At 48.5% G+C, this 24,675-nt stretch overlaps 1 protein-coding gene across 3 annotated transcripts; it reads left to right on the top strand.

The window, feature by feature from the left end:
- The first annotated feature begins 1,524 nt into the window (after positions 1–1,524).
- Rcan3 (RCAN family member 3) lies at positions 1,525–21,076 on the top strand. Of its 3 annotated transcripts, none has more exons than XM_055611351.1 (5): positions 1,525–1,726; positions 8,923–9,159; positions 12,536–12,709; positions 14,584–14,749; positions 16,336–21,076. In XM_055611351.1, the coding sequence occupies exons 2-5, from the start codon at positions 8,965–8,967 to the stop codon at positions 16,512–16,514; spliced, it is 714 nt and encodes a 237-aa protein (XP_055467326.1). In that variant the 5' UTR covers positions 1,525–1,726; positions 8,923–8,964; the 3' UTR covers positions 16,515–21,076. The 3 variants fall into 3 exon arrangements, with proteins under 3 accessions (XP_055467326.1, XP_055467324.1, XP_055467325.1); XM_055611349.1 differs by having other exon boundaries at positions 14,578–14,749; XM_055611350.1 differs by having other exon boundaries at positions 8,920–9,159; positions 14,578–14,749.
- The last annotated feature ends 3,599 nt before the right edge of the window (positions 21,077–24,675 follow it).

Here is a 24,675-nt window from a genome sequence, read left to right as displayed (position 1 = left end):
ACTATTCCACCATTTATTTATTTATTACTTTCTTTGAGATATGATCTCTCACTGAACCCGATATGTTACCAACTGAGCCATCTCAGAAACTGCTGTTGGGGGCTGGAGAGATGGTTCAGTGATTAAGAGCACTGTCTGCTCTTCCAAAGGACCCGGGTTCAATTCTCAGCACCCATATGGCAGCTCACAACTGTCTATACCACCAATTCCAAGGGTTCTGACACCTTCACACTAATGCACATAAAATAAAATAATAATAATAATAATAAAAGAAGCTGCTAAAAGGCCTCCAGAGGAGGAAAAATGACTAGTGTGACTCTGAACATAGAAGCTGCTCTCTATAAGCATGCTTTGAAGGAAAAGTGAAGAACCTGTTAATTGAAGACTGATCAGGAGCCCCAGGGCAGGAAGCTGCAGAAACTACCTAAAGCAAGAGGGATACAACTCTGTGACCTCGCTGGGACACTGCAGGAGCCACGAGTCCTCCTTAAACCTAACTCCGACGAGAAGGATGCTACGAATTTTATTGCAGGTTGTGCCTGTGACACTCGCTGAGCGACAACACTGCATCCTTGACTTTGACTACCCGTTTCCTTTGCCCTACGAAGGGTCTTGAGTGATGAGAGCTGATTTTGTTTGTTTGTTTATTTGTTACTTGGAAGGGAGTTGTTCGGAGGTCAGAGGAACACCTGCAGGAGCTGGTTCTCACTTTCCACCTCGTGGGGCCCGGGCTGGAAGGAGCAAGCACGGTCAGGACCGCTGAGCCACCGGGCTGGCACTGCCGATTCCTTCTAGAGGGAGCTGAAGCAAGTTCTCCAGCGCTGTCCCGGTCACCCAGTTTGTGAGCTGAAGGGACAATTCTCCGCCAGGCTGGTCCCGGCAACAGTAATTACAATAACGCAGCGCTGTCAGCCAGCCTTGGTGCTCCCACTCGGGTAGCCGTCGACCTGACATAATTAATGTCCCACTGTCTCCAAGGGAGACAAGCAAGACTGCGTGGAAAGGCAAACGCGAATATCATTAACATTGTACCTCTGCAGGGCGCAATGGAGGGAGGGGTGGGGCGGGTGCACCCGCACACCTGCTGACACCCACAGCTCGGCCACGTCGCCGTCGCCTCTGCTGAGCGACGGGGGCTGCGGGGCGCGGTCGGGCACATCCGGCTGACGGGTTCTCGGGGTTACCCAGGGTGAAGCTCAGAGGAACCAGCCCTGAGAAGGTTCCTAGTATCCCCGCTAGCTGCTCCCGTCAGCGTCCCGAGAGAAAAAAGGTCTCTGGGTCGCCGCGGACCCGAAGGGGTCGTCTGAGGTCCCTTTTGGGAGGTCACACAAAGGCTCCGCCTCAGAACTCCGGCGCAAACCCCTCGCCGCCGGCGCCAGGGAGCCAGGAGGAGCGGGCGAGTGCGCGCGCGCAGAGCCCGCCCCGCCCCCCGAGGCCCCGCCCACCACCCGCGACTCCCGCCCACCCAGCTGCCAGCCCCGCCCCCTGCCTGTGCGCCGGCGCAGCGCGACCGCTGGGCGCCGGGAACCGAGGGCGGGCGCGAGGCGTGCGGCTCCGGGAGCGCGCGCGACGCCGGCCGCCTCGCTCGGGCCCAGGTCGCCGCCCGCGTCCCCGGCCGAGGCTGCCGCTGCGGCCGCCGTCGAGGGCGTGGTGGCTCCGGGCGGTGGGGGTCCGTCCACCGCGGGCCGCGCTCGTTGCCCCCGGGGCTGTCCCCTTGAGCGCACAGGTGAGTCTCCCCTTCTCGGGGCGGGGCCGGCTCGAGGCCGCTCGGAGCTGGTTTGCAGCAACGCTGGCTGAGGGATCCCCAGGACCCCTGGAAGTTAAAGCAGCCTCAGCTACAGCAGCAGCCGCCCAGAGCTCCCCGGAGCCCCCTAGACTGCCAAGGACCAGCCAGCCGCCTGGTCCCCAGTGTCTTCCCCGGCAGCTTCGGGGTGACGTTCTGCAAAACACCCCCCTCGCCCCCAAGTCCTCCCTCCTCCACCAGCAATTTCTCGTTTGACTTTCTGAAAGATGGCAGGCCCGACCTGCCCCCGAGGGCAGGAAAGGTGTGGCCAGTAAAACAAGGGTGGCAGCAGGTGGGGGCCCCCCTCTCCTCCCCTTCCCCTCCCCCGGGATGCAGGAATCATCGCTCAGCTGTCACCCTGCCTTCTAGAAACTGGTCCTGGTCCGCCTCCTCCCGGGCGACGCACCTTCGGGTTCCAGGTTGCCCGGTTCCAGCTTCCGTGCGAAATCTCCTCATCCCTGGGGATTAAGATTCTAGCGGCTCAGGTCCATGTTTCAGATTCAAGCTAGAATTATTTAGAGTGATGTTTTAGTGTGGATTTAAAACCAAAAAAAATAGTCGCATCCCCATATTGAAAGCTATCTAGTCCAACACATTTACTTGAACTTTTCGTAGGAGTCTCTCATTTGCTGTTTCGCCGGAGAAGTAATTGATCGTCTGAAGCTGTGATTAGCGATTACTTAAAAATGTTATTTTAAGAACTGGGTGTGGCACACGTTTGTAATCTCAGCAGTTGCAAGTCTAGTCTAGGCTATATAATAAGGCCCTGTTAAAAAACAAAAACAAATCCTATTTTAACATTATGCCCTTACCTCTGGTCCAGTATATCAAACTGTAAAACCAGTATTTGGTCCCGTAAGATGGCTCGCAGGGCCTTGCTGCCTGACAACTGGAGTTCCTGGCTCCGGGATCCCTGGAACCCACGTGGTAGAAGGAGAGAACCAACTCCTGCAGCTTGCCCATTGACCTCCACCAGAATGATATATTTTAAGGCTTTCTCATTTGTTAAGCTAACAGGTGAGAAGCAATGCTGCTTCACGGGGATTGTAGGTCCCAAAGGGGGAAAGGCATGGAGATTAGTATGCCTTAGAACTCCTTTCACCTGCCGCCTGTGTAGTGGTGGCGGTCTCCGTATTCAGTAACATTTGACTTGGCTCCAGAAAAACTACAGAAAGTTCTCTTTTGCCTGGATGTAACTCAGTGGTAAAGCACTTGGCCAACATACTTGAGGTCCCCCAGTATAAAAAATAGGAAAAAAAATATTCTTCAGCCATTGGGTTGAGGGTGCATTCCAGGAGTAAAATGGTTGTGCTCAGGGTAGGTGAGCTATATGCAAGAAAACAGATGGCACCGGTTACTCTCCAAAGCCCTGTCCCGTGTTGCTTTCATTTTGTCTTTCTCACGCCTGTAGGCGGGGCAGGAATGTCGACGATGATGATGATGATGATGATGATAGCAGTTACAGAGGGTCAGTAAAACTGGTGGGACTTTAGGCCCTGGAAATACCCCAAATACAGAAATGTAATTTTTAAGTTTTAAAGGTTTATTTTATGTGTATGAGTGTTTTGTCTGTTTATATGTATGTGTACCACGTCCGTGCCAGGTGCCTTCAGAAATCTGAGGAAGGCATTGGATATCCTGGAGTTAGTGATGGTTGTGAGGCCCCCGTCTGCGTGCTGGGAACGGAACCCAGGTCTCCTGTAAGAGCAAGAGCCATCTCTCCAGCCCCAGAAAGTTAACTTTTAAAAAGATTCCTTTCAGGGGCTGGAGAGTTGGCTCAGAGGTTAAGAGCACTCACTGGCTGCTCTTCCAAAGGTCCTGAGGTCAGTCAGTTCTCAGCAACCACATGGTGGCTCACAAAGATTCATTTCTTCAAATTGTGGCTGTGTGTGAGTGTCTGCACATGAGCACAGGTGGATGTGGAGACCAGGAGAGGACACTGGGTGGAGCAGTAGTTACAGGGAGTTAGGAGCCACCTGAGGTGGGAGCTAGGAACGGAACTCTGGTCCTCTGCTAGAGCCGTACATGCCCCCAACTGCTAAGCCGTCTCTCCACCCCCAAAATCTAATCTTTTAACCTAGTTTATATTAAATACATTACTTTATTATGTTGATTTTTGTTTTTTACTACTACTAAAAAAAAAAAAAAAAAAAAAAAAGTAGACTTCTGCCTGTAAATGATTGATGAGAAGAAGTGGAAGATAGAGGAACTATGGAAGACTTCAGAACCCCAGTGTTAGCAGTCCTGACCTGTGTTTTAGAAAATTTAGCCTAAATTAGAACTTCACAAGCCAGGCACATGGCACACGCCTGTAATCCCAGCACTCAGGGTGGCAGAGGCAGGTGGATCTCTGTGAGTTCGAGGCCAGCCTAGTCTACAGAGTGAGTCCAGGACAGCCACAGCTACACAGGGAAACCCTGTCTCAAAAAAACAAAACAAAACCAACCCAACAAAAAAACAACCAAAGAAAACCTTATGTAAAATTCGCATTTGCTTTTGATAATTTTGTGAACTTTTTGACAAATTCTAGAGGAGAAAGAATTCACCTTTTCCTCATCAGCTGGAATTGCTGGGCGCTCAGCCTTGATGAGTTGATTTTGTCCCAAGGCTGGTGCAGCAGAGCAGATGGTTTCCCGCTCTGTTACTGTTTCCATGAGGCAGCCCTGAGAGGGTGCTAAGCCCTGTCAGCACCAATCTCAGTAGTCATGACTAGAACCTCGGTGCTGGACCCAGCCCTGGGTTGGTTGTTTGTTGCTGTAACGAAACCCAGGTTAGCGTTAAGTAGCTGCTGGGTGACCATACGTGACCTCCATAGACACTTCTCTTCAATTTTAGCTGCATTTAGAATGGCAGGAAATTCTGAAGGGATTGGCACTGTTGACTTAAAACAACCAAAACCTCTCATTATGTGTTTTTATCAAGATCGCTAATATCTAACTAGTTATGGCTAATATCGTGCATTTTTTATAACAAAATTCTGTAAGGCTCATACAAAGGCCTAGTGACCTTTTCTCGGCTTCTTTTAAATCCGTTTTCACGGATTTAGAAGCAGATAACTAGCTCAGTGGATATTTGTGAGCTCAGTTTACTGACAAACCCTCCCTGCTTTTCTTGAGGTCGTACAAAATGCTAGAGGTTTTTCTTCCTTTATGATCACTCAGAGGTTTGTTTTTCCCCTTCTGTGTTAAGATTTATCAACAATTCTGATAATTATTTGGGTCCTTTCAACCAATAAGGAAACTCACATCATGCTTGTGTTAAAATAATTACTGAGCCAAGCATTACTGTATGAACATTTAATTCTAACATCTTTGTTGAGTGAAAAATTATTATTGTCTACATTTTATACTTGAACCAAGTACAAAACCAAGGCAGGTTTGGTGAGAATGCTCAAGGGCTAAAGGCACTTGCTGCCAAGCCTAACACAGCCTGAGTTCCACATGGTGGGAGGAGAGAACCAGCTCCTGAACATTGTCCTCGTACTCTCTCGTGCACGCCATGCCACATGCCAGCGCACACATCGACACCAGAAACAGGTAGGGGAGATGCCTGAGCAGAGTCCTGTGGGGCCAGTGTTAGTGTTGGAGATCTGAAGACGGATCCTGACCCCCTGCTGGGGATGCTTGAGGGTCACTCAGACTTGTTCACTGTTCTGTGTGTCTCCACAGTCTGTTCTTAAGGACACAAACGAGGAAATCTTGGAGCAAAATTACTTAATGATAATAAAGCCTTTGATCTGGGCTTGGTGGGATAGGCCTATGATCCCAGCTAATGGGGAAGCTGAGGCAGGAGGATCAAAACTTCAAGGACACCCTAGGCTAAAGGGGCTATTCAGAGCCAGGCTCAACAGCTGGACACCCTGTCTCTCTGTGGCAAAATATGGGTTAAAAAGAGGACTGGGAAAAGGACAGTGGTAGAACACTTGCCTAGTAGGTAGGAGGCCCTGGGTCCAATCCTTAGTGCCACAATAAATGAATGATTTTGAAGGAAAAAAAATCATTGTGGCCATTATTAGGATAATTAACAAAATTGGAATATTTTGCTTCTTGGTAAGAAAGCAATTTTGCTCTTACATGCAGATTTGGGAGTATATGCACTATACTTTTTAATAGTTTGGAGAGAACGATAAAGTTTAAAGTCAGTCTGGTGTCTCTAGGTAAAGATGTGTTTTGTTGGAGATAGTATCTCACTCTGTAACCCAGGCAGGCCTGGAACTCCCTGTGTAACCCAGGCTGACTTTGAACTCGTGGCAATCATCCTGTCTCAGACTTGAGACGTGAGCCACCATGCCTAAGCCCATTTTTATCATTTCTTTTTGAAGTTGTATCAAAAGAAAGTTACCCCAAGTTGAAGATAGAAAAACAGGAAATGAAGGTATAACATTCTAAATCAAGCTAAGGATTGTTTCCTATGCTCTGTTTGTATTTTATTCTTTGTCATATTGGAGGAAGGATCTTGAAACAAAAATAATTATCAAAAATAGACCAGGGTTGGGGCTATATATAGCCCAGTAGTAGAGTATGGGCCTAGCATGAACAAGGCGATGGGTTTGGGCCTTAGTGATGCTCATATGTAGGCAGAAAATGGGCTGGCTTCCTTCCTCTCCCTCCCGCTGAAGGAGCCTGCCTGCCCGGAACTGGTCTGGAACTCACTGGCTCCCTGTGTAACCAGGCTGGTCTGGAACTCAATGGAGATCCGCCAGCCTCTGCCTCCCTAGTGCTGGAATTAAAGGCATGGGCCACCATGCACAACTCTCTCACCTCTTTCAAGAGGGGAATAAATAATAAACAGGGAAAAACAAAAGCATGTAATGCCCCTAACAGTCAAGCTGCAGAAAGAGCCCAATTTTCATACACAAGGACAAACTAGATGGTTCCATCATTTCCTAAACTAAGCACCTCCAGCAGCTTTCTGATGTTTCCCCTCCTCCCTTTGTGCACATGCTTGGTGTCTAGCTGTACCCCACCCCACCTGCTGACATCCTCCGTGACCTCTTTGGGAGCCCATCTCAGTTCCTTACAGAACTTCATTTTCTTGCATTTTCATGCCAGTGACATGGTGACAATGCGTGAAGATCAGTGCTGACTGCTTTTGTTCATCAGCCCTTACTAAGCTGGAAACTGTGGCAGGGCCTGGGAATTTCACGGCGTGGACAGCCTGGTAGCTAGTATGCCTTCACATCAGAAGAGGGCACCAGATCTCATTATAGATAGTTGTGAGCCACCATGTGGCTGCTGGGATTTGAACTCAGGACCTCTGGAAGAGCAGATAGTGCTCTTAACCTGAGCCATCTCTCCAGCCCCCTCTAGAGGTGATTTTTAAACAGTCATCTAAGCTTAGGACAGAGGAGGAAGCAAAGTGTTGTGAAGTCACAGTGAAACACTCTCCCGGGGGACTCCATTCAGACCTTGGGCTACCCAGGTAAATATATATTTGGCACAAAGCTAAGTACCTAGGTGTAGAATTCGGGGAAAGGTCCAGATCCCAAAATGTGGCCATCTATAATTCCCATCCCCTGCAGTGTGGCTTCGGCTCTCCTTTCCCTGTGGCTTCGGTGCCTTCCTTTATGGCTTTGGAGCAGTTGTGTGAAATGCAGCATGGTGCTGGCTCATTGGGGACACACAGAAGCGGGAAACCAAGTTGAGAACCTAGAAGGTAAAGGCTCCAGAGGGGACAGGGCTGAAACCTTAGAGACCCCAGTATAAAGAGTGACAGAGAAAAATGAGCGCGGGGAGAAGCTGGGAGTGAGGGAAGGGGCATCAGGGATGTCTGCAGAAGGTGGGCCCCGGTGCTTGGGAAGCCTTCGCTGTCAGTAGTGAGGGAGATGAACCCAAGAGAGAATGGCAGCTGCCTGACGAGACCACCCCGGGGTGAGCGGAGTGGAGGAAATGTGCTGGGTAAACGAGCCCACTGTCTTCAGGAAGCGGGTAGGAGAGAAAGCAGAGAAGCAGGTGGATGGAGGCAGACAGATGGTGGGGATCCCAACACGGATAGCTCCACACACCAAGGAAGAGAGCAGGCGATGTGGATGGCATAGCAGACAGTAGGATGAGACCATACTGGGATGTGTGACTGCTGGCCCTGGGGGAGAGCTGTGTGCTCCTGTGTCCCCCAGTGCCTGGCAGTAGGTGCCCAGATATTGACAGAAACAAGTATAGATGCTTTTTTTTTTTTTTTTTTTAAGATTGTCTCGAGTGCTATAGAATAATAGGAAACTCCACTATTTTTGTCCCATGGTTCATAAGGAGAAGGAAGTGATCCTGTGTAAGCAGTGTTTCTGCAGAGTCTTGTGTCCTTACACATGAAAGGGGAACTTACAAGTGCAGCCATAATCAGGGTCACCCAGTGTCTCTTTCACTCGTGGGGTCTCTTCAGCTCCATGTCACCTTCTTGAAGCACATTGTGTCCAAAGGGACCCTGTATGATGAGTGGTGGCTCCACGAAGAGCCAGACAGGGGCAGATTGTGTCCCTCCACTTTGCAGCGGGGCAGTGTCGGCTTTAGGCCTCTGACGTCCAGTGCACAGTGTCTGAAAGTCCAGAAGAAGTTTGTCCTCTGGGTTGCCTCCTTAGGTTGTGTGCTGTGTATGCGCTTGCATTGCGTGTTCACGAACGTCTTTTAAAGGGAACTCTGGGACCTAAGCAACTTAATGACTTACAAATCTGCTCAGAAAAAACCCAGGCTGGCTAAGAAGGCAGATCACAGACAGCGTTTCAGGGTGCAGATGGCGAGCAGATCGTGTGGGTGTGATTCTGCTGGGCTACTTCCAGTGTTTTCCACCTAAAACCCAAAACAAATATGTGAAGGCCGCTCTGGCTCCCACCTTCCGTCTCTCTGCTTGTAAACTCAAGTACATATTGACATGAGCGTGTCATGTTATCCTTTTCATCCCACTTTCACTAGAAAGTGCTTGCTTTTTTCGCTTCTTCATGTTTCATCGCCCCATAAAAATCTGCTAAGCAAATCAGATTGGTGGATGGGAAATTCGCTTAAGAGAACTGGCACTAACTTAAATGCTGATTGATCTTTCCTAGATAAAGTCGTTTTGCTTGATGAATTGCTGTCTTGAGAAATAGATTGACTGGGACATTACAAAGCCTTCACATTTTTTTCTTTTCTTTCTTTTTTTACTTTAAGCAGTAAGTGTCTGGCAGACATCCTAGAACTTTACCCACAGAGAAGATGCTCCGAGACAGCGTGAAATCTTGGAATGACAGCCAGTCAGATGTCTGTAGCAGCGACCAGGAGGAGGAGGAAGAGATGGTCTTCGGGGAAAATGAAGAGGATTTGGAAGAGATGATGGACCTAAGCGACCTGCCCACTTCACTTTTCGCTTGCAGTGTCCACGAAGCGGTGTTTGAGGTCCAGGAGCAGAAGGTAGGCACACACCCTGTTCCTGCGCTCACACCGTGGGAAGCATAGATAGCTTTGGTCCTTGGGCCGGTGATAGGAAATACACAGAGTGTGTGCCACGCTGGACCCCTCTCTGTGTCTTAGGAGGGTCCCCGTCTACCAGTGAGAGGCGCCCCGAGCCAGTCCTCCCACTGCGCTGGACGGGCATTGGCTTTTCCTGAGCTCTGAATCAAGGCTCGATAAATGTGCTTCCTACTCTCACGTTTATTCATTGAGTTTTGGAGACTGTAATTGGCTGTATGGCTCAGGCTGGCCTGGGATTGGCTGTGTGACCCAGGCTAGCCTGGGACTTCCAGTGAGCCTCCCAGCTCTAACTCCTAAATGCTGGGGTGTGTCCTAGGGATCTGTCACCACCCAACCTCCAAGTGCATGATTTTCTTGGCTGCCTTCTTCCTCCTTGTGCACTCACTAAAGGAATTCAGCTTTTTCCTGGGGCTTATTGCATTAGGCCATTAGAACTAATATTATCTCATTATTAACATTTCCTTATATTGGGTTGAAAGGAAAACTAGATTATCTTTTTTAAGTTACTTATTATTTACTTGGAGTGTGTGTGTGCATGTGTGTTTGTGTATGTATTGTGTGTGTGTTCCCATCTTGACATCATAAAAGCCTACATACCTTTTCTTTCTTTCTTTGAGACCTAGTCACACTCTGTGGTCCAGGCTGGCATCTGGGCAATCTTCCTCAGCCTCCTGAGCACTGGGAATTTATGCAGTTTCTGAGTCTCAGTTCTGTGGTGGGGCATCAGAAGTCTGCTGTGGTATCAAAGGAGACAAGTTCACAGCCAGGTTCAGTGCGTCTTTCATAAGGACATGTGGCATTGGGGAGGGGCTGTGAGAATTAGAATTTTAGCAAAGGAAAGGAAGGAAGCTTTAGCCAGAGGAAACCAGACCCACTAAGGAGCCTGATGAGGGCAGTGGAAGGCAGGAAAGGGAATCACAGGCTTTCGGTATGATTGGTGCACAGGCTGTAAAGGCCCAAGGCAAGAACACTCGGCCGGGAGGTGGGTGCCGGGCCTTCCTGCAAAGCACCCTGATGCCCTTCTGGAGGGCAGCAGTGGAAACCATACTGGGTTAATGCGTGCATTGGGGGGCTCCGGGCTCCCGCCTGGAGATGAGCACCTGTGCGGCAGCGGCCAGGAGGACATGGTCAGCCCCAGGGGGTTTCTCTGTAGGGTGCCTTATTTTACAAACGCTGTGTAAAGCTTTGTCCAGTTCAGCCACCGTTCAGATACCTACAGTCATCCGTCCTGCTTTCTCTTCTGTTTAAGACCTCTGGCCATCCCATTAGAGACAGTTTATTTGTTATGGAAGAAAGCACATATCTAACCAAGGCCTTTGTATCTTATCAGTGGATGTGGCCCCCCCAAGTTCAAACAGTTGCTGAACTGTTTGAGCACTTATTCTGTTAAAAAATCATAACCTGCCAGGCAGTGGTGGCACTCCTTTAGTCCCAGCACTCGGGAGGCAGAGGCAGGCAGATAGATCTCATGAGTTCAAGGCTATCCTGGTCTACAGAGTGAGTGGCAGGACAGCCAGGGCTACACAGAGAAACCTTGTCTCAAAAAAACAAAACAAAAAAATTTTTTATCTTGCACTGGCCATGTACACATTTAATCCCCACACATGGGAGGCAGAGGCAGGTGGATCTCTTTGAGTTTGAGGCCAGCCTGGCCTACAGAGTGAGTTCTAGACAAGCCAAGGCTAGGAAGACAGAGGCTGTTGGGGGGGCTGTTTCTGTACTGAATATTTACAGATCTTCAACCTTTTTAAGTAATGCAGTATAAAACTGTTTGCCTTGTATTCCGTATTGTAGATCGCCTAGAGGCGAGCTAACATACGGGGGAGTGTGTTGGTTCTTTGTAGACATGGCCCTGTTTATATGTGCCACTTAACTACATAAGCATTTTTGATCTGAGAGGATCATAGGCGCACTTTATCTTAAAATTCCAATCAGAAGAGCTCTCTGTGGGCAGTGAGACGAGACAGCTCACTGGGAGAAGGCGCTTGCTGCGTAGTGACAGCAGCCGATAGCCTCCCTGGAAACCCACAGAAAGGTGAAAGTTAACAATAAATACACACTTTAAGTTTAAAAAAGAATCACGGGAGAAAGTTCACACCAGTAAATCTATTTCTTTTTTTTTTTTTTTTCATATATAGCCTGAGAAAATTTTGACTCACCAGCAGATTGAGTTCTCGTTTATTTTGTTGTTTTTTGTTCTCATTTATTTGTTTGTTTGTGTACTTGTTTGTTTATTTATTTATTTAAGGTTTTTATTTATGTGGTTATGTGAGTGGATCCCAAAGAAACTAGATTAGGGTAATGGATCCCTTGGGACAGGAGTTGAAGATGGTTGTGAGCCACCTGCTGTGGGTGCTGAAAAATGAACCTGAGTCCTCTGCAAGAGCAGCAAATGTTCTCAGTCACCAAGCCGTATCTTCAGCCCTGGTGTTCATTTTTAAAACCATTTGAGGGATATCTCTATCTCAGGTGTGGTGTGTGTGTGTGTGTGTGTGTGTGTGTGTGTACGTGTCCCCACACATGTGTGTTCCAGTGTCTTGGGTTATTATTACTGTGATAATACACCATGACCAAAGCAACTTGGGAAGAAAAGGGTGTATTTGATTTACACTTCCACATCACTGAAGCCAGCACAGGAACTCACGCAGGGCAGGAACCTGGAGGCAGAAACTGAGACAGAGGCCATGAAGGGGTGCTGCTTACTGGCTTGCTCCCCATGGCTTGCTTGGCCCACTTTCTTATAGAACCCAGGACTACCTGGACTGCAAGAGACCCAGTCTTTAAAAATAAAAATAAAAAACAAAAGGAAGAAGATGACTTCTCTGTGTTATGCTGTGTGCACAATTCAAGGGCAGCGGTGCTCGGAGTGGTGTCCTTAGAGGAGGAAGAAGCCTAGACATCGGACTTGAGCACGCAAACAAATGCCTAGAACTATGAAGAAAGCAGGGAAAGGGTCAGCCCTGCATGCCAGAGGCATTTCTTTGACAGGGGAACAGCACATCTGGGTACCTTGGTGACTTGACAGCAGAATGCTCCTGTTCTATGTGTAGCCATGTGTAGGCTGTTTTATATGTGGTATTTGTTTTATAACCTTTGACCTGCAGTATCTACCAAAGGTGGCCATTTTAAGTCAGTGCAAATTGCAGATGTGAACATGTGGTCACAGGGTGTCTACTCTGAACACCTGTGAGAAAGGGAGCTCTTTTTGGAGAAGTAGTGTGTGTTACACGGGGAGTTTCGTGCGGCTGCTTCTCTTCAGCAGGCTTCCCCGTTAATAGGAATGTTTTGCTCTTCCCTCCTGCTCTCTGCCCTGCAGGAGAGGTTCGAAGCTCTGTTCACCTTCTATGATGAGCAGGTCACATTCCAGTTGTTCAAGAGTTTTCGCAGAGTGAGGATCAACTTCAGCAAGCCGGAGGCCGCGGCGAGAGCACGGATAGAGCTCCACGAGAGCGAGTTCCACGGCCGGAAGCTGAAGCTGTACTTCGCGCAGGTGCGGTGAGCTCTGTGGCCGCCCCACGGCTGTTTCTCTGCTCACAGCCCTTTACAGGGGGGTCGGCTTTGTGAAGTCAGCGACACAATGTTTTTTCTTACTTTACACATAGGTAATTTCATTTATTTTTAGGACTGTATTAAGCCTTCTGTCTTTGTTTCGCTGAGACTAATAGTTAAGGGGTTTTATTAGCAGCTTTGCCCAACTAGGGCCCTGCCAGGGTTAAGCCCTGACACCCTGAGGCCAGTGGATTAAATGTTCTGCGCATCTAAAATGGCACTTTAGGATGTGACATCCGTGGCAGAACAGGCCTCCTTGAAAGGCCCTCAAGGTGGCTCAGTGGGTAATGGTGTTTCCCACCAAGCCTGAGGGCCTGAGCTTGATCCCTGGAACCCATACATGGTGGAAGGAAAGAAACAATCTGTGACCTCTGACCTCCATATGCAATTATATCTCTTCTGAGACTGGAACGCAGCAGTGTGTCAGTCAGCTGTACCCCTGAATTAGTTAGGGTTACTATTACTGTAATAAAACCCCATAACCAAAAGCCACTCAGAGACAAAAGAGTTTGTTTAGTTTATGTACCTTAATCACTATTCACTGAAGGAAACCGAGGCAAGAACTAACCTGGGCAGGACCCTGGATGCAGCGGCTAATGCAGAGGATGTGAAGGGTGCTGCTTACCGGATTTTACCCTCTGCCTGCTCAGCCTGCCTTTTTATTTTTTATTTTATTTGTTTAAGATATATTTATTTATTATGTATACAGTGTTCTGCCTGCATGTACACCTGCATGCCAGAAGAGGGCACCAGATCTCATTATAGATGGTTATGAACCGCGATGTAGTTGCTGAGAATTGAACTCAGGACATCTGGAAGAGCAGCCAGCAGAAGCGCTCTTAACCTGAATCATCTCTCTAGCCCTTAGCCTGCTTTTTTACAGAACCCAGGACCACAGCCTGGGATGGTATCACCCCCAGTAGGCTGGGCCCTCCCACATCAGTCCCTAATTAAGACAATGCTCTGCAGGCTTGCCTGCAGTCAGATCTTATGGAGGCATTTTCTTAGTTGAGGTTCCTTCTTCCAGTGACTAAAGCATGCATCGGGTTGACATAAACTAGCCAGTACACCCGGTGCAACAAGCACCTGAGATAATCAGCTGTAAAGGAGAAAATTCTTAGCTTGTGGTTTGGAGGTTTCAGTCCATACATGATTGGCCTACAGTGGGGAAAGCACATGGAGGCAGAGCAATACTCTTCACCTCGCTCCTGGGAAACAGGAAGAGTAAGTGTCTGTGGTCCCACTGTGCCTGAGAGTGTGCCCCAGTGTCTGAAGACCTCCTGACCTCCTACAGGCTCCCAGTTTGCCCTCTCAGGGAGCAAACCTCTGTCTACCACACAGACCCTGAGGGTCACTCAGAGCCCAGACCACAGCCATAGTTACTGCTGTGAGTTTCTTTGTCCATCTGTTTATACACTTATTCTTTCACTCAACTCATGTTTATCAAGGATCCAGTGCCTGTGGCTTCCTGAGGTGGGACAGTTCTAGTCCATCTCCTGAAAGATCATAAGCAGCTTTAGAGACATTTTTAATCACCCCTCTAAGAAAGTAACAATTACCATGAAGATGGAAATGAAAGCCCTGAGGTGGTGGCACATTCAGGGCAGATCTAAGTTCCAGGCCAGCCTGAAGTTCAGCCCATGAGGTCAAAGCAGGCTGGTAGAGCTTTTTCTTAATTGGTGATTGAAGTGAGAGGGCCCACCCTGGAACACAGTTCCAGGACAGCCAGGGCTACGAAGAGAAACAAACAGAACAGGAACATGGAAATGAAGAGAACGCAGCCACTCGTGAGCATGTCTTTCCCTGCAGGTGCAGGTGTCTGGGGAGGCTCGGGACAAGTCCTACTTGCTGCCACCACAGCCCACCAAGCAGTTCCTCATCTCCCCTCCAGCCTCCCCGCCAGTGGGGTGGAGGCAGAGCGAAGATGCGGTGCCGGTGATCAACTACGACTTGCTCTGCGCCGTCTCCAAGCTGGGGCCAGGTAACGGAGCTGCCTCTGCCCTGCATGTCTCCCAGAAGTTCGTGTGTCGGGACCATGTTCAGGAGAGGGCAGAGCCCGCCAACAGCAATCCAGTCCAGGGGACAGTGTGGCCACCGCAGCCTGGGTTCACACTCCCACTGTGGTCCTCAGCCAGTTGCTGAGCCTTTGGTGTCTGAGCACAGTTGTGAGAGTTAAATGGTATATGCAGCCTGGTAATTTTATCGATTCAGCTAGGAATTAATCCAGGTGGTCAATGACCACACTCAGTACCTCCTCTTCTCTTGTTGAATATTAAAAATTATGTTGGGCCCTGTGATTATCATGGCAATATATTTAACCTGCTACCACAATTAATAAGACACAGATACCTGTTAGGTTTTATAATTGCCTTAAAACACCTTGGGCCGGGCAGATATTCCATCTACGCTATTTCAGTAGCCTCACCATCCATCTCCCACCCCCATCCAATGCCATCCTTCTAACCTTTCCAAAATACTTGTTTATATTCGCTGTTTTCTCCAGCCACTCCGTCCTTGGAGTCCTTTCTCCTGGCCCATGTGCTTTCTTCTCCACCCTAACCCATTGGGGCAGCGTCCTCCTCCCTCCGCTCTTCTTGTCCATCTTTCTCCCATGATTCTGTTGAACCCAAAGCCTGCTGTTAAGGACAGTGTGTCTCTTCTAGGGGACTTCAGGGGCATTTGAAGGAGCTCTATGTGTGTGGATGGTTGAACTCTTTCAGATGTTAGAGGTGACCCTAGAGATTGCCCGGAGCCTGGCCAGTGCCTCCCAAGGGGACTCAAAACCATTATGAGTATAACTAACGCACCTTAGTGATTTGTAGAACAGCAATTAGCTGTTTTAATTAGCACAAAGCCAGAGAAAACATGGTACATAAGAGAGGAGAAAGGTTTGTAGGTGTACAGGAAGAAACAGGAGCTATTTCCAGAGCAAAGCTCTCCCTGAGTGAAGGGAACCTGTATATATTCATATAGGCGCAGACCCACTCCTGAGCACACTCAGTTTAAAGTCCCAGAGATTAGCATGATGGACCGGGTGTGGTTGTGCTCAGTTTTCCCTGCAAGAGAGAAAAAGGTAGTTTTAAGGTATGCCACCAGGAGTCCTCCCTGAAGCCGCCTGCTGGGCTTGGATTTTAAGGCCCAGGGCCCAGGACAGAAAGGACGGTGTCTGTACAGGTGTGCAGGCCATGGTGGCGAGAGTTCCAGGCCAGCCAGGGCTGCATAGGGAGACCCCGTGGATTAAAAAAAAAAAAGGGGGGTTGGGGGGGAGAGAAAGAGAAATTTCTTAGTAACAAACAAACTAAGCCTCTGACACAGGATAGATAGATTTTACAGACTAAGCAATAAACGAACTGAGGTAACACATGCCTGTAATCCCAGCACTTGTGAGATGGGAGCAGAAAGATTAAGAGTTCAAGGTCAGCCTGAGCTACAGCAACAAGTTTCCTCTTGGCCCAGATTTTTCATGAGACTCAGTCTCAGAAAAAAGATCAGCAACCACTAAATGAACTAGAAGAGGGAGTCGGAAGCTGGGACACAAGAAATGAACGCTCCTTCCTGTGCTTGCAGGGGAGAAGTACGAACTGCACGCAGGAACCGAGTCCACCCCCAGCGTGGTGGTGCACGTCTGCGAAAGCGAAACTGAAGAGGAAGAAGACACAAAAAACCCAAAACAGAAGATCACACAGACTCGGCGCCCGGAAGCCCCCACGGCCGCACTGAGTGAGCGGCTGGACTGCGCGCCGTGAGCCAGCCTCGGCACCGCGCCTCCCGCCACGCCTGCCGCACCCGCTCCTCGGCGCAGCCTGGCACTGCCCTGCACCCATCCAGCAGCTGGATAACCCCGCCAGGCCGGAACCTGGGGTGAAGTAGCAGATTCGGCCAGTTTGACATTTTGAACAATGTTTAAGTGGCACTTTAAGTGACAAGGTTAGCCCCCACCACGTGGCACCTGTCTCCTCCCTGAGAAATATTAGTTCCCTTGAACCTTGAGAATATTGGGTACCAAAGGGCAGAGCTAGAGTCACCAGGTGCGCTCTGATTTTTACAGATTTAAAAACCAGTCTTACAATTTCAGTAATTCGGTGTGGGTATTTTAGTACTGCTGTGGCAGTGTCTAACAAATGTTGAGCAAAGGCTGAATGTCATTATTCAGTATACAGGAAAAAAACTTTCTTTTTCTTTTCTTTTCTTTTTTTTTTTTTTTTTTTTTTTTGCACAAAAAGAAACCTGAGATAGAAAGTCCTGTAGAAGTCATTTTTCTTAAGTATTTTTTCACCAGCCTTGGGATGCAATGCCAAATGAATGAGATTATCAGATCCAGACAGCCCGGGCAGATGTGGTTTTGTTCTCCTCGATGCCCATCTTTCTTGGCTGTTGGTAAGGGTGGTTCCCAGAACCCTGCTCTCAGGGCAGCCCCTGCAGGCCTGGGCTGTGCTGGAGGAACTGGGCCTTGGCAGGGGGGTGTCACCGGGAGCTGGCTGGTGGCTTGATGCAGGTACCTGTGGAGCTGCAGCGCCTCAGGTGATCTCTCCACCATCCCGCTGCCACTTTGCTGCTGCTTGAGTTTCCCTGTGCTGTGTGTGACTCGTGGGTGTTAGCCTCGATCTGATAAGACTTTCTGAAGACCACTTTCAGCTGGGGAGGGGTGTTTCACTTTTGCTCGCTTTGAAAACAGGGTTTCACGTTGTGGCTAGCTGGCCTCAAATCCTCTGTGATCCAGCCTCAGCCTCCCAAGTGCTGGAATTACAGGGGTGAGCACCATGTACTCCGTATTTCCATTCCAGTATTTCAGCTGTGTGGAAAGAAAAAAAAATCACCTGCACCCTTCCCCCCAACCCCCATGGACTAGGGGGAGGAATCATACTTTTTTTTTTCTTTTTGAGGAGGGGTGTGTTGGGTGTTTTGTTTCGGTTTTTGTTTTGTTTTGTTTTGTTTTTTTTGTTTTGTTTTTTTGTTTTTTTTTATGCCTGTTTGTTTGTTCTTTATTTTGGGTTTTTTTTTTTTTGGTTTTGATTTTTTTTTGAGAGAAGGTTTCACTCTGCATAGCTCAGGCTAGCCTGAGACTCACTAGGTAGCCCAAGCTGTCCTTGAGCCTGAGATGGTTCTCCTTCCCCAGCCTCTTGAGTGTTGGGATTGCAGGCATGAGTCACTGCGTTGCAGTTCATACTTCCCTTTTTAATGAAATTTTCCACCTCGGCTTGCAGTTGACGTTCAGATAGAATTGCTTCTCAGACTTGAAGATGTGTTGTGTGAACCTCCATAGGCCCCTGCAGCCTCACTATCGAGCTGAGACTGCAGTCCCTCTTGCAGAAGGCTCTTCTGCCCACAGGTGCGTCAGCTGGCCCCACTCTTGTGCCGTTTTCTCGAATGGCAAGTATTTAGAGCGGGCTGGTATGGACACAAGCTGAGACAGGAACGGCACAGCCACTGCAGAGAAAGGAAAGTGGAGAAACTGAAGCTGTGTGTAACCAGTGTTTGCTACCTTGTGGGCAGTTCAACCCCCTAACACTAGATATAAGAGAAAAAAGGATAGAGATGAAAGGAAAGAGATCCCTGAATAAAATCAGGGGCCAGAAAGGGGCGACATCATGCTTAGACCACTTCCTGCTGATTAGGGACATCAAGCTCCTTGGGGCAAGTGTGATCTTCACAGTCAGGATATCTAGTTTCTTCTCCTTGTTTCTTCTTTGCACATGACTGCTTAACAAGCCACGACCAACGACAACCTAGCATTTATAAACCCTCTGAGAAGTCCCCGGAATTCCAGACATCACACAGCCACATCAATGATTTGCAGCTGGCAGAACCACGCCTCTGCTAGAGCACAAGGCAAATCCTAGTCAGCTGCTGTAAATCAGACCCATATCCCCAACACCTGGGATTGTGATTCTACTCACCCTGGTTTATTGGATCGAAATCATCAATTGCCAGGTTAACGGCCAGACATTCCATAAAGTAATATGCACGTATTTTGTTTTGTTTTGAGGTAATATCTCCCTGTGTTGCCCAGGTTGGTCTCAATCTCCAGGCCTCAGTGGATCCCACAATTGATTGGACCCAGGCATAGGCACCTGCACCCAACTCTACTTTGCCATTCTGAGATTAGCAGTTTGTGTCTTTTGATTGCAGAATAGACCCAGCAAGTATATTTTCAACAGCTGGGAAGTTTCTGTGTTTCCCCATTATGTGATACATATTACCTCTAATTTTCTAATATCAGAACCCAATTTTTAAATGTCTTGGCTTTCATTTCTACCTGCCAATTATAGAATGTTTATATACTTTTTTTAAGTCAAAAAGTACAAATTACTCAACTCTGTAAAATTTTTTGAGAGTATTAAATTGTGTCTATGTATAGTGGACAGCAAAGATAGGGAGGTCATTTAAATGTTCCCTGGATAGCAGATATTTTTTTCCCCTTTTTCTGGTATAATGTTTCCATAAGGCAAATTCTAGAAGAAGGAAAAAATAACCATCTACCTTTAATGAAATCGATCAGACTCTCCAGGTCTCTGTTTTGAAGCTATTTTTTATACCCAGTTCACATAGCCATTTTGTAACAAAGGAGTCTCTTTTGTTTGTGAAAAGGTCTCAGCCCAGGCTGATCTGAATTTGCTGTGTGGCCCAGGATGGTCTTGGATTCCTGATTCTATGGCATCTGACTCCAAAGTCCCGGGATGACAGATGTGTATGTACCACAGCACATAGCTAACTCTTCCCCTGGCTCCTCCCAGTCATGAGCATCTCCACCTCCCCTTATACCTCCTGTGGCTCCTCTCCAGTCATGTGACACTTTTGCTCCTCCCCTGATTCCTCCCCTGGCTTCTCTATAGTCTCCACCTCCTCCCTAGTCATGTGACACTCCAGCTCATTTCTTGACTTCTCCCCAGCCCTGTCTCTGGCTCTGCCCCTGGCTCTTCTGTGATGTAAGTTCCAAGGAGACAATGAGCCCTTTGAGAGGACACAAGTTCAGAGCACAGGGGTTCTTGCATGATTTGGGGGTCCTGAAATTCATCGCCAAAGGCACTTAGATGCAGTGATATTTCAGCTGGAGGTTGTCAGACTTAGAACACAGAATCCAGTAGGTGGCGACTGGTGAACATGGTCATTTTCCTCCTCCCTCTTTTCCTCAGCACATCTGTCTGTGTGTGGTGGCACAGGCTTGTACTCTCAGCCCACAGGAGGCTGCGGCAGGAGGATTGCCTGTCTTAGTGTGACAGTACAGAGGAACAGAAGCCCTGGGGAACACTTGCTTCTAGCCAAGAAGTCCATGTTCTAGTCTCATTCTCTGCAAAGTTAGGAACATGGAAAGAGGAAGGCGTGTGACCAACCACTTGACAGGTGACTGTTGAGGTGTCAGACTCCCGAGAGCCAGTTCCCCTCAGTCTTGAGCAGGGCAAAGTGACCCCTCAGTCAGGGTTACCAAGTGTAGCCAGCGTGCTGGCCTGTGTCTGTCACCCCAGCCTTTGGGAGGCAGACGCACAAGAACCGTTGTAAGTAAGGCAACAACAAAGGGGTTTCTGGGTGTCCACGCAGCCCCGCAGCAGGTAATAGCCACTGTGGGCTTTCTGGCCAGGCCGGGAACTTGTATTCCCCGTAAGGGTCTAGTCAGGGGTGAGAAGTGGCCTCAGATAGTCAGCGTGCAGAGACCTCACTGGGGTTCGTGCTTTCTCTTGGAAACCTGTAATTCTTGAAGTGGGTCCCGTGACCCTTGGAGGCCCTGCCTGGCCTTGACTGCATGTGCATTCTTGTCATATGGAGGATTTCTTCTCTATCTATGCAGATACTTCCTGTTTTCTGTATTGTTTCCTGGTGGTGTCTAATCTTCCTAAGTCAGACTGAGGACACAGGAGAGACCACAGGTGTCAGTCCGTGACGTATGACTGTGCCATACCCTCCCTCAGCCCTGGAGTCTTTATTCCTGACACTGTGCACCGTTTGTGTCTTTGACGTGTGAGAAGGCGTTCACAGCCATTGCACTTTGATCTTCATAACTGAACCTGCCGCTGGATTTAGTCTCGAATCTGGACATGTCTGCAGCCTCCCTGGCCCCCTGCACTGTAGCGAACCATCACTGCATTTGTGAAAACCGGTCAGTGATTTTTGTCCGTGTATCCCGTTTCTTAGTGTGCTTGACTTGATGGGCCATAGTTCATTATCAGCTTCCACTGTCCTGTGTTCAAAGGATCTCTTAAACATTCCGTGTCCTGTGAGGTGACAAAAGCAGAATGTAATTTGGAGGACACCTTTGTGATTACCTGTAACTCGTTTTGATGTTGAAACTAATAAAAAGTTCTTTTTTAAATTAGTCCATTGAACAGAGTTCTTTGTGTTTCTTCAGTATGTGTATTTGAGGCCTTATTGGGCCATAACATAAAAAACAGGAAAGTCAAAAACTGTATTTGATTCTCGAACAGGAGTCCTGCGGCACCTCAGTGCGCCCTGTCCCACACACAGCCCAAAGCGTGGTCACAGCAGGGGATAACTGCTGCAGGCCCACTCCACAGTAGGCTCTGTCTGCATCACTCTTTAGCTAAGATATTTATTGCTGGGGGGAAAATTAATAGCTCCACATTCCAGTATTAAAACTAGAAATGACTGTTGATGTATAGTTCTGTTGTTGTTTCATTTTTGATGCAAGGTCTCAGCCCAGGTCCCCTCACACTCCTTATGTAGCCTAGCCTGGCCTTGAACTCCTAATCCTCCTACGCCTCCACCTCAAAGGTGGCAGGAATAAAGGAGTACCCTCACATGCCCAGCTGCTGATAGTTCTGAACATTGATCGATTGACGTGTGTGGGCATTTTGCTGCCTGGATGTCTGCGCCATGTGCATCCCCTGTGCCCATGGAGGCCAGAGGAGGGCATTGGCTCCCCTGGAACTGGAGCTACCGACCCTGGTGGGTGCTGGGAATTGAACTGGGGTCCTCTGGAAGATCATCTGGTGATCTTAACCGCCGAGCCATCTCTCCAGCACTTAATACTTAGCTTAAGTTATACAAGTCTGCTTTTTTATTATTATTATTATTATTATTATTATGTTTTTTTTGAGACAGGGTTTCCCTGTGTAGCCCTGGCTGTCCTGGAACTCATTCTAGACCAGACTGGCCTCAACTCAGAGATCCGCCTGCCTCTGCCTGCCAAGTGCTGGGACTAAAGGTGTGTGCCGCCAATGCCCAGCAAGTCTGTTCTTTTCAAGTTATTTAGCTATGCTTATTTTTGCTTTTCAAGACAGCATTTCATGTAGCAGTAGCCAACGCTGGCCTCAAACTCACTATGTAGCTGAAGATGATTTTGAACTCCTGACTCTACCTACCAGGTGCTGGGATTAAAGATATATACCAACATGACCAGCTTTTTGCTCTGTTCATACAAAATTTTATATGATAGAAAATTTATTGTAGTAATTAAGAGCTAGAGAAATGGTCCAGCGGTTAAGAGAACTGGCTGCCTTTCCAGAGGACCATGTTCCGTTCCCAGCCCCCACATGGCAGCTCACCACCGTGTGTAACTCCAGTTCCAAGACATCCAGGGCACTGCACAGACGCGGTGCACAGACACTCATGAGGGCAAAACGCCCATGCACGTAAAATAAGTCTCCACATAATAAGGAAATCTTCAAAAATAGCCAGGAATAGTGCTCCATGTCTTTAATCCTAGGACTAGGGAGTCAGAGGCAAGTGAATTTAAGGCCACCCTGGACTGCATAGTGAGACCCTATCTCAAAAGTAAACAGCTGCTCTGTTTGGGGATGGAAATGAACAGAACCCACAACTGGAGGGCAGGTAGCACCCCAGGTCTTCCCCACACTCCAGTCACCTTTACCAGAACACACAGAGGCAGGTGGCGAAGTCGCAGCTGGTCAAAATCAACCTGTTGCCAGACCGCATAGTTGCGTCTTTTTTCTAGTGCTCTGCAGGCTCAGGCTGAAGTCTGTATTCTTCTGGAAGCAAGGTTCTTTATAAGGTTGTAAGTTAAATGAAGGCAGAGCAAGCAGGTCCCTGGTCGCACTTCAGCTGCCTCCGTGGCTGTTCTGTGGAAATGACCCCAGGTGGCGCTTCTGATAACTTGGGGTTCAAAATGACCTCAGCAGGCTAGGGGTGTTTAGTGCTTGCCTAGCACACACTGAGTCCCAGGCTTAATCCCCAGCATCCTGGCAACACACCCCAAAATCGTTACCATCAGGATCCTATTTCACTTGGTTGATAACAGTAAGCTGAAACAAACAACAAGAAAAATATTAATTTTTTTTTTAAAAGCCATGTCTGAAAACACGACAGGTCTGAGTGTGACTCAACTGGTACAGTGCTTCTCTTCGTTTGCACGAGAGCCTGTGTTGGGTCCCAGGACCCATGCCACCAGGCACGATGGATGGTACAGGCCTATAGTCGTAGCGCTTGGGAGGAAGGCAGGTCAGGAGTTCACAGACATCCTCAGCTGAACAGCAAGTCTGACGTCAGCCTGGGCTGCAAGAAGCTGCGTCTGAAAAATATCAATGCAGGACAGGGCTAGGCATGCTAGTGCGTGTCTGAAATCTCAGCCCTTTGCATTGGGAGGCTGAGATTAGGAGGATCAGGAGTTTAGAGTCACCCTCAGCTATATACAAGTTCGAGGCTAGCCGGGGCTACGTGAAATCTTGCCTCTGAAAACCGTGAAACAAAAAGCACAGAATTGGACACTGTAAGATTTATGAAGGTCCATCCTGAGAAGTTGACCTCCTGAGAAGAAGCTGACTTAAAGTGTCATGAAACACATGCCAGCTGCCACGGCGAAGATTCGAAGTCTTGCCAAGGTTTCTCCAATCTCCCAAGACGAAGAGCCTGGGCGGCAGACGTGCTCTGTAGGTTAGGTCTTTATGTGGGGTGCTCAGTCACTGTTCTGTTCCGTGGAGAGGCACCGTGACCAAGGCAGCTCTGCTAAAGGAAAGCATTTAACTGGGGACTGACACGATCTCGGAATCTTAACCGAGAAAACGCCTCAATGAGACAGCGTGTAAGGCAAGTGTGTTGGACATTTTTTTTGATTGCCGAAGAAGCCCACTCTGGGTGGTACCGTTCCTGGGCAAGTGGTCTTGAGGCTTATAAAAAAAAGGCAGGCTGAGCAAACTAGCAGGAGAAAGCCTGATCTTGAAAACACCGAGTGGCCAGTATGGTGACCCCTGCTTGTCATCACAGCGCTTGGGATATGGAGCCGTGCGGGTCAGAAGTTCAAGGCCATCCTGAGCATATGAGACCCTGTCTGAAAACCCGCTAATGCTCTGTAGCAAAAGCGGGCATAAGTGAGGCACATCCATAACACTTGTATTTGGAAAGCCAAACGGATAATAATGGGTCCTGCACAGAGAGCAAAACAGAGGGCTGTTGTTCCATATGTGCGAGCATCAACAACCGTGTGCCGGGAAAGGAGAAAGCCGATTCACTCAGGTCGCACCCAGCCTTCCTATGCTCACGGAGGCTGGGAAGATGGCTCAGCGAATAAAAAAGCTTGCTGCCGCGCCTGACGACCTGAGTTCCGCCCCCAGGACCCACGGTGGACGGAGATAACTGACTGCCACACATCTGCTGTGGCATGCATGCTTGTATACACACACACTAACAATAATAACGAAGAAGAAACACTTTTAAAATTGTCAAAACATGGTGTGTGTGAGTGCGTGTGTGCATGTGCGCATTCATGCCTGTGTGTGTGGTATGTGTGTGTGGTGTGTGTGTGTGTGTGTGGTATGTGTGTGTGTGGTGTGTGTGGTGTGGTGTGTGTGTGTGTGTGTGTGGTATGTGTGTGTGGTATGTGTGTGTGGTATGTGTGGTGTGTGTGTGTGTATGTGTGTGTGGTGTGTGTGTGGTGTGTGGTGTGTGTGTGTGTGTGTGTGTGGTATGTGTGTGTGGTGTGTGTGGTGTGTGTGTGTGGTG

This window comes from Psammomys obesus, unplaced genomic scaffold, assembly GCF_907164565.1.
Source record: "Psammomys obesus unplaced genomic scaffold, mPsaObe1.curated_primary_1811, whole genome shotgun sequence".
Lineage (NCBI taxonomy): Eukaryota > Metazoa > Chordata > Mammalia > Rodentia > Muridae > Psammomys > Psammomys obesus.
This window is presented reverse-complemented; position numbering and strand designations above follow the sequence as displayed.

Bases quoted from the DNA above. Each gene is read 5' to 3' on its own strand.
- Rcan3 (XM_055611349.1), top strand. From the start codon at position 8,965: ATGCTCCGAGACAGCGTGAAATCTTGGAATGACAGCCAGTCAGATGTC. The intron at 9,160-12,535 runs GTAGGCACACAC...TCTGCCCTGCAG, and splicing joins TTGAGGTCCAGGAGCAGAAG to GAGAGGTTCGAAGCTCTGTT. The intron at 14,750-16,335 runs GTAACGGAGCTG...CTGTGCTTGCAG, and splicing joins CGTCTCCAAGCTGGGGCCAG to GGGAGAAGTACGAACTGCAC.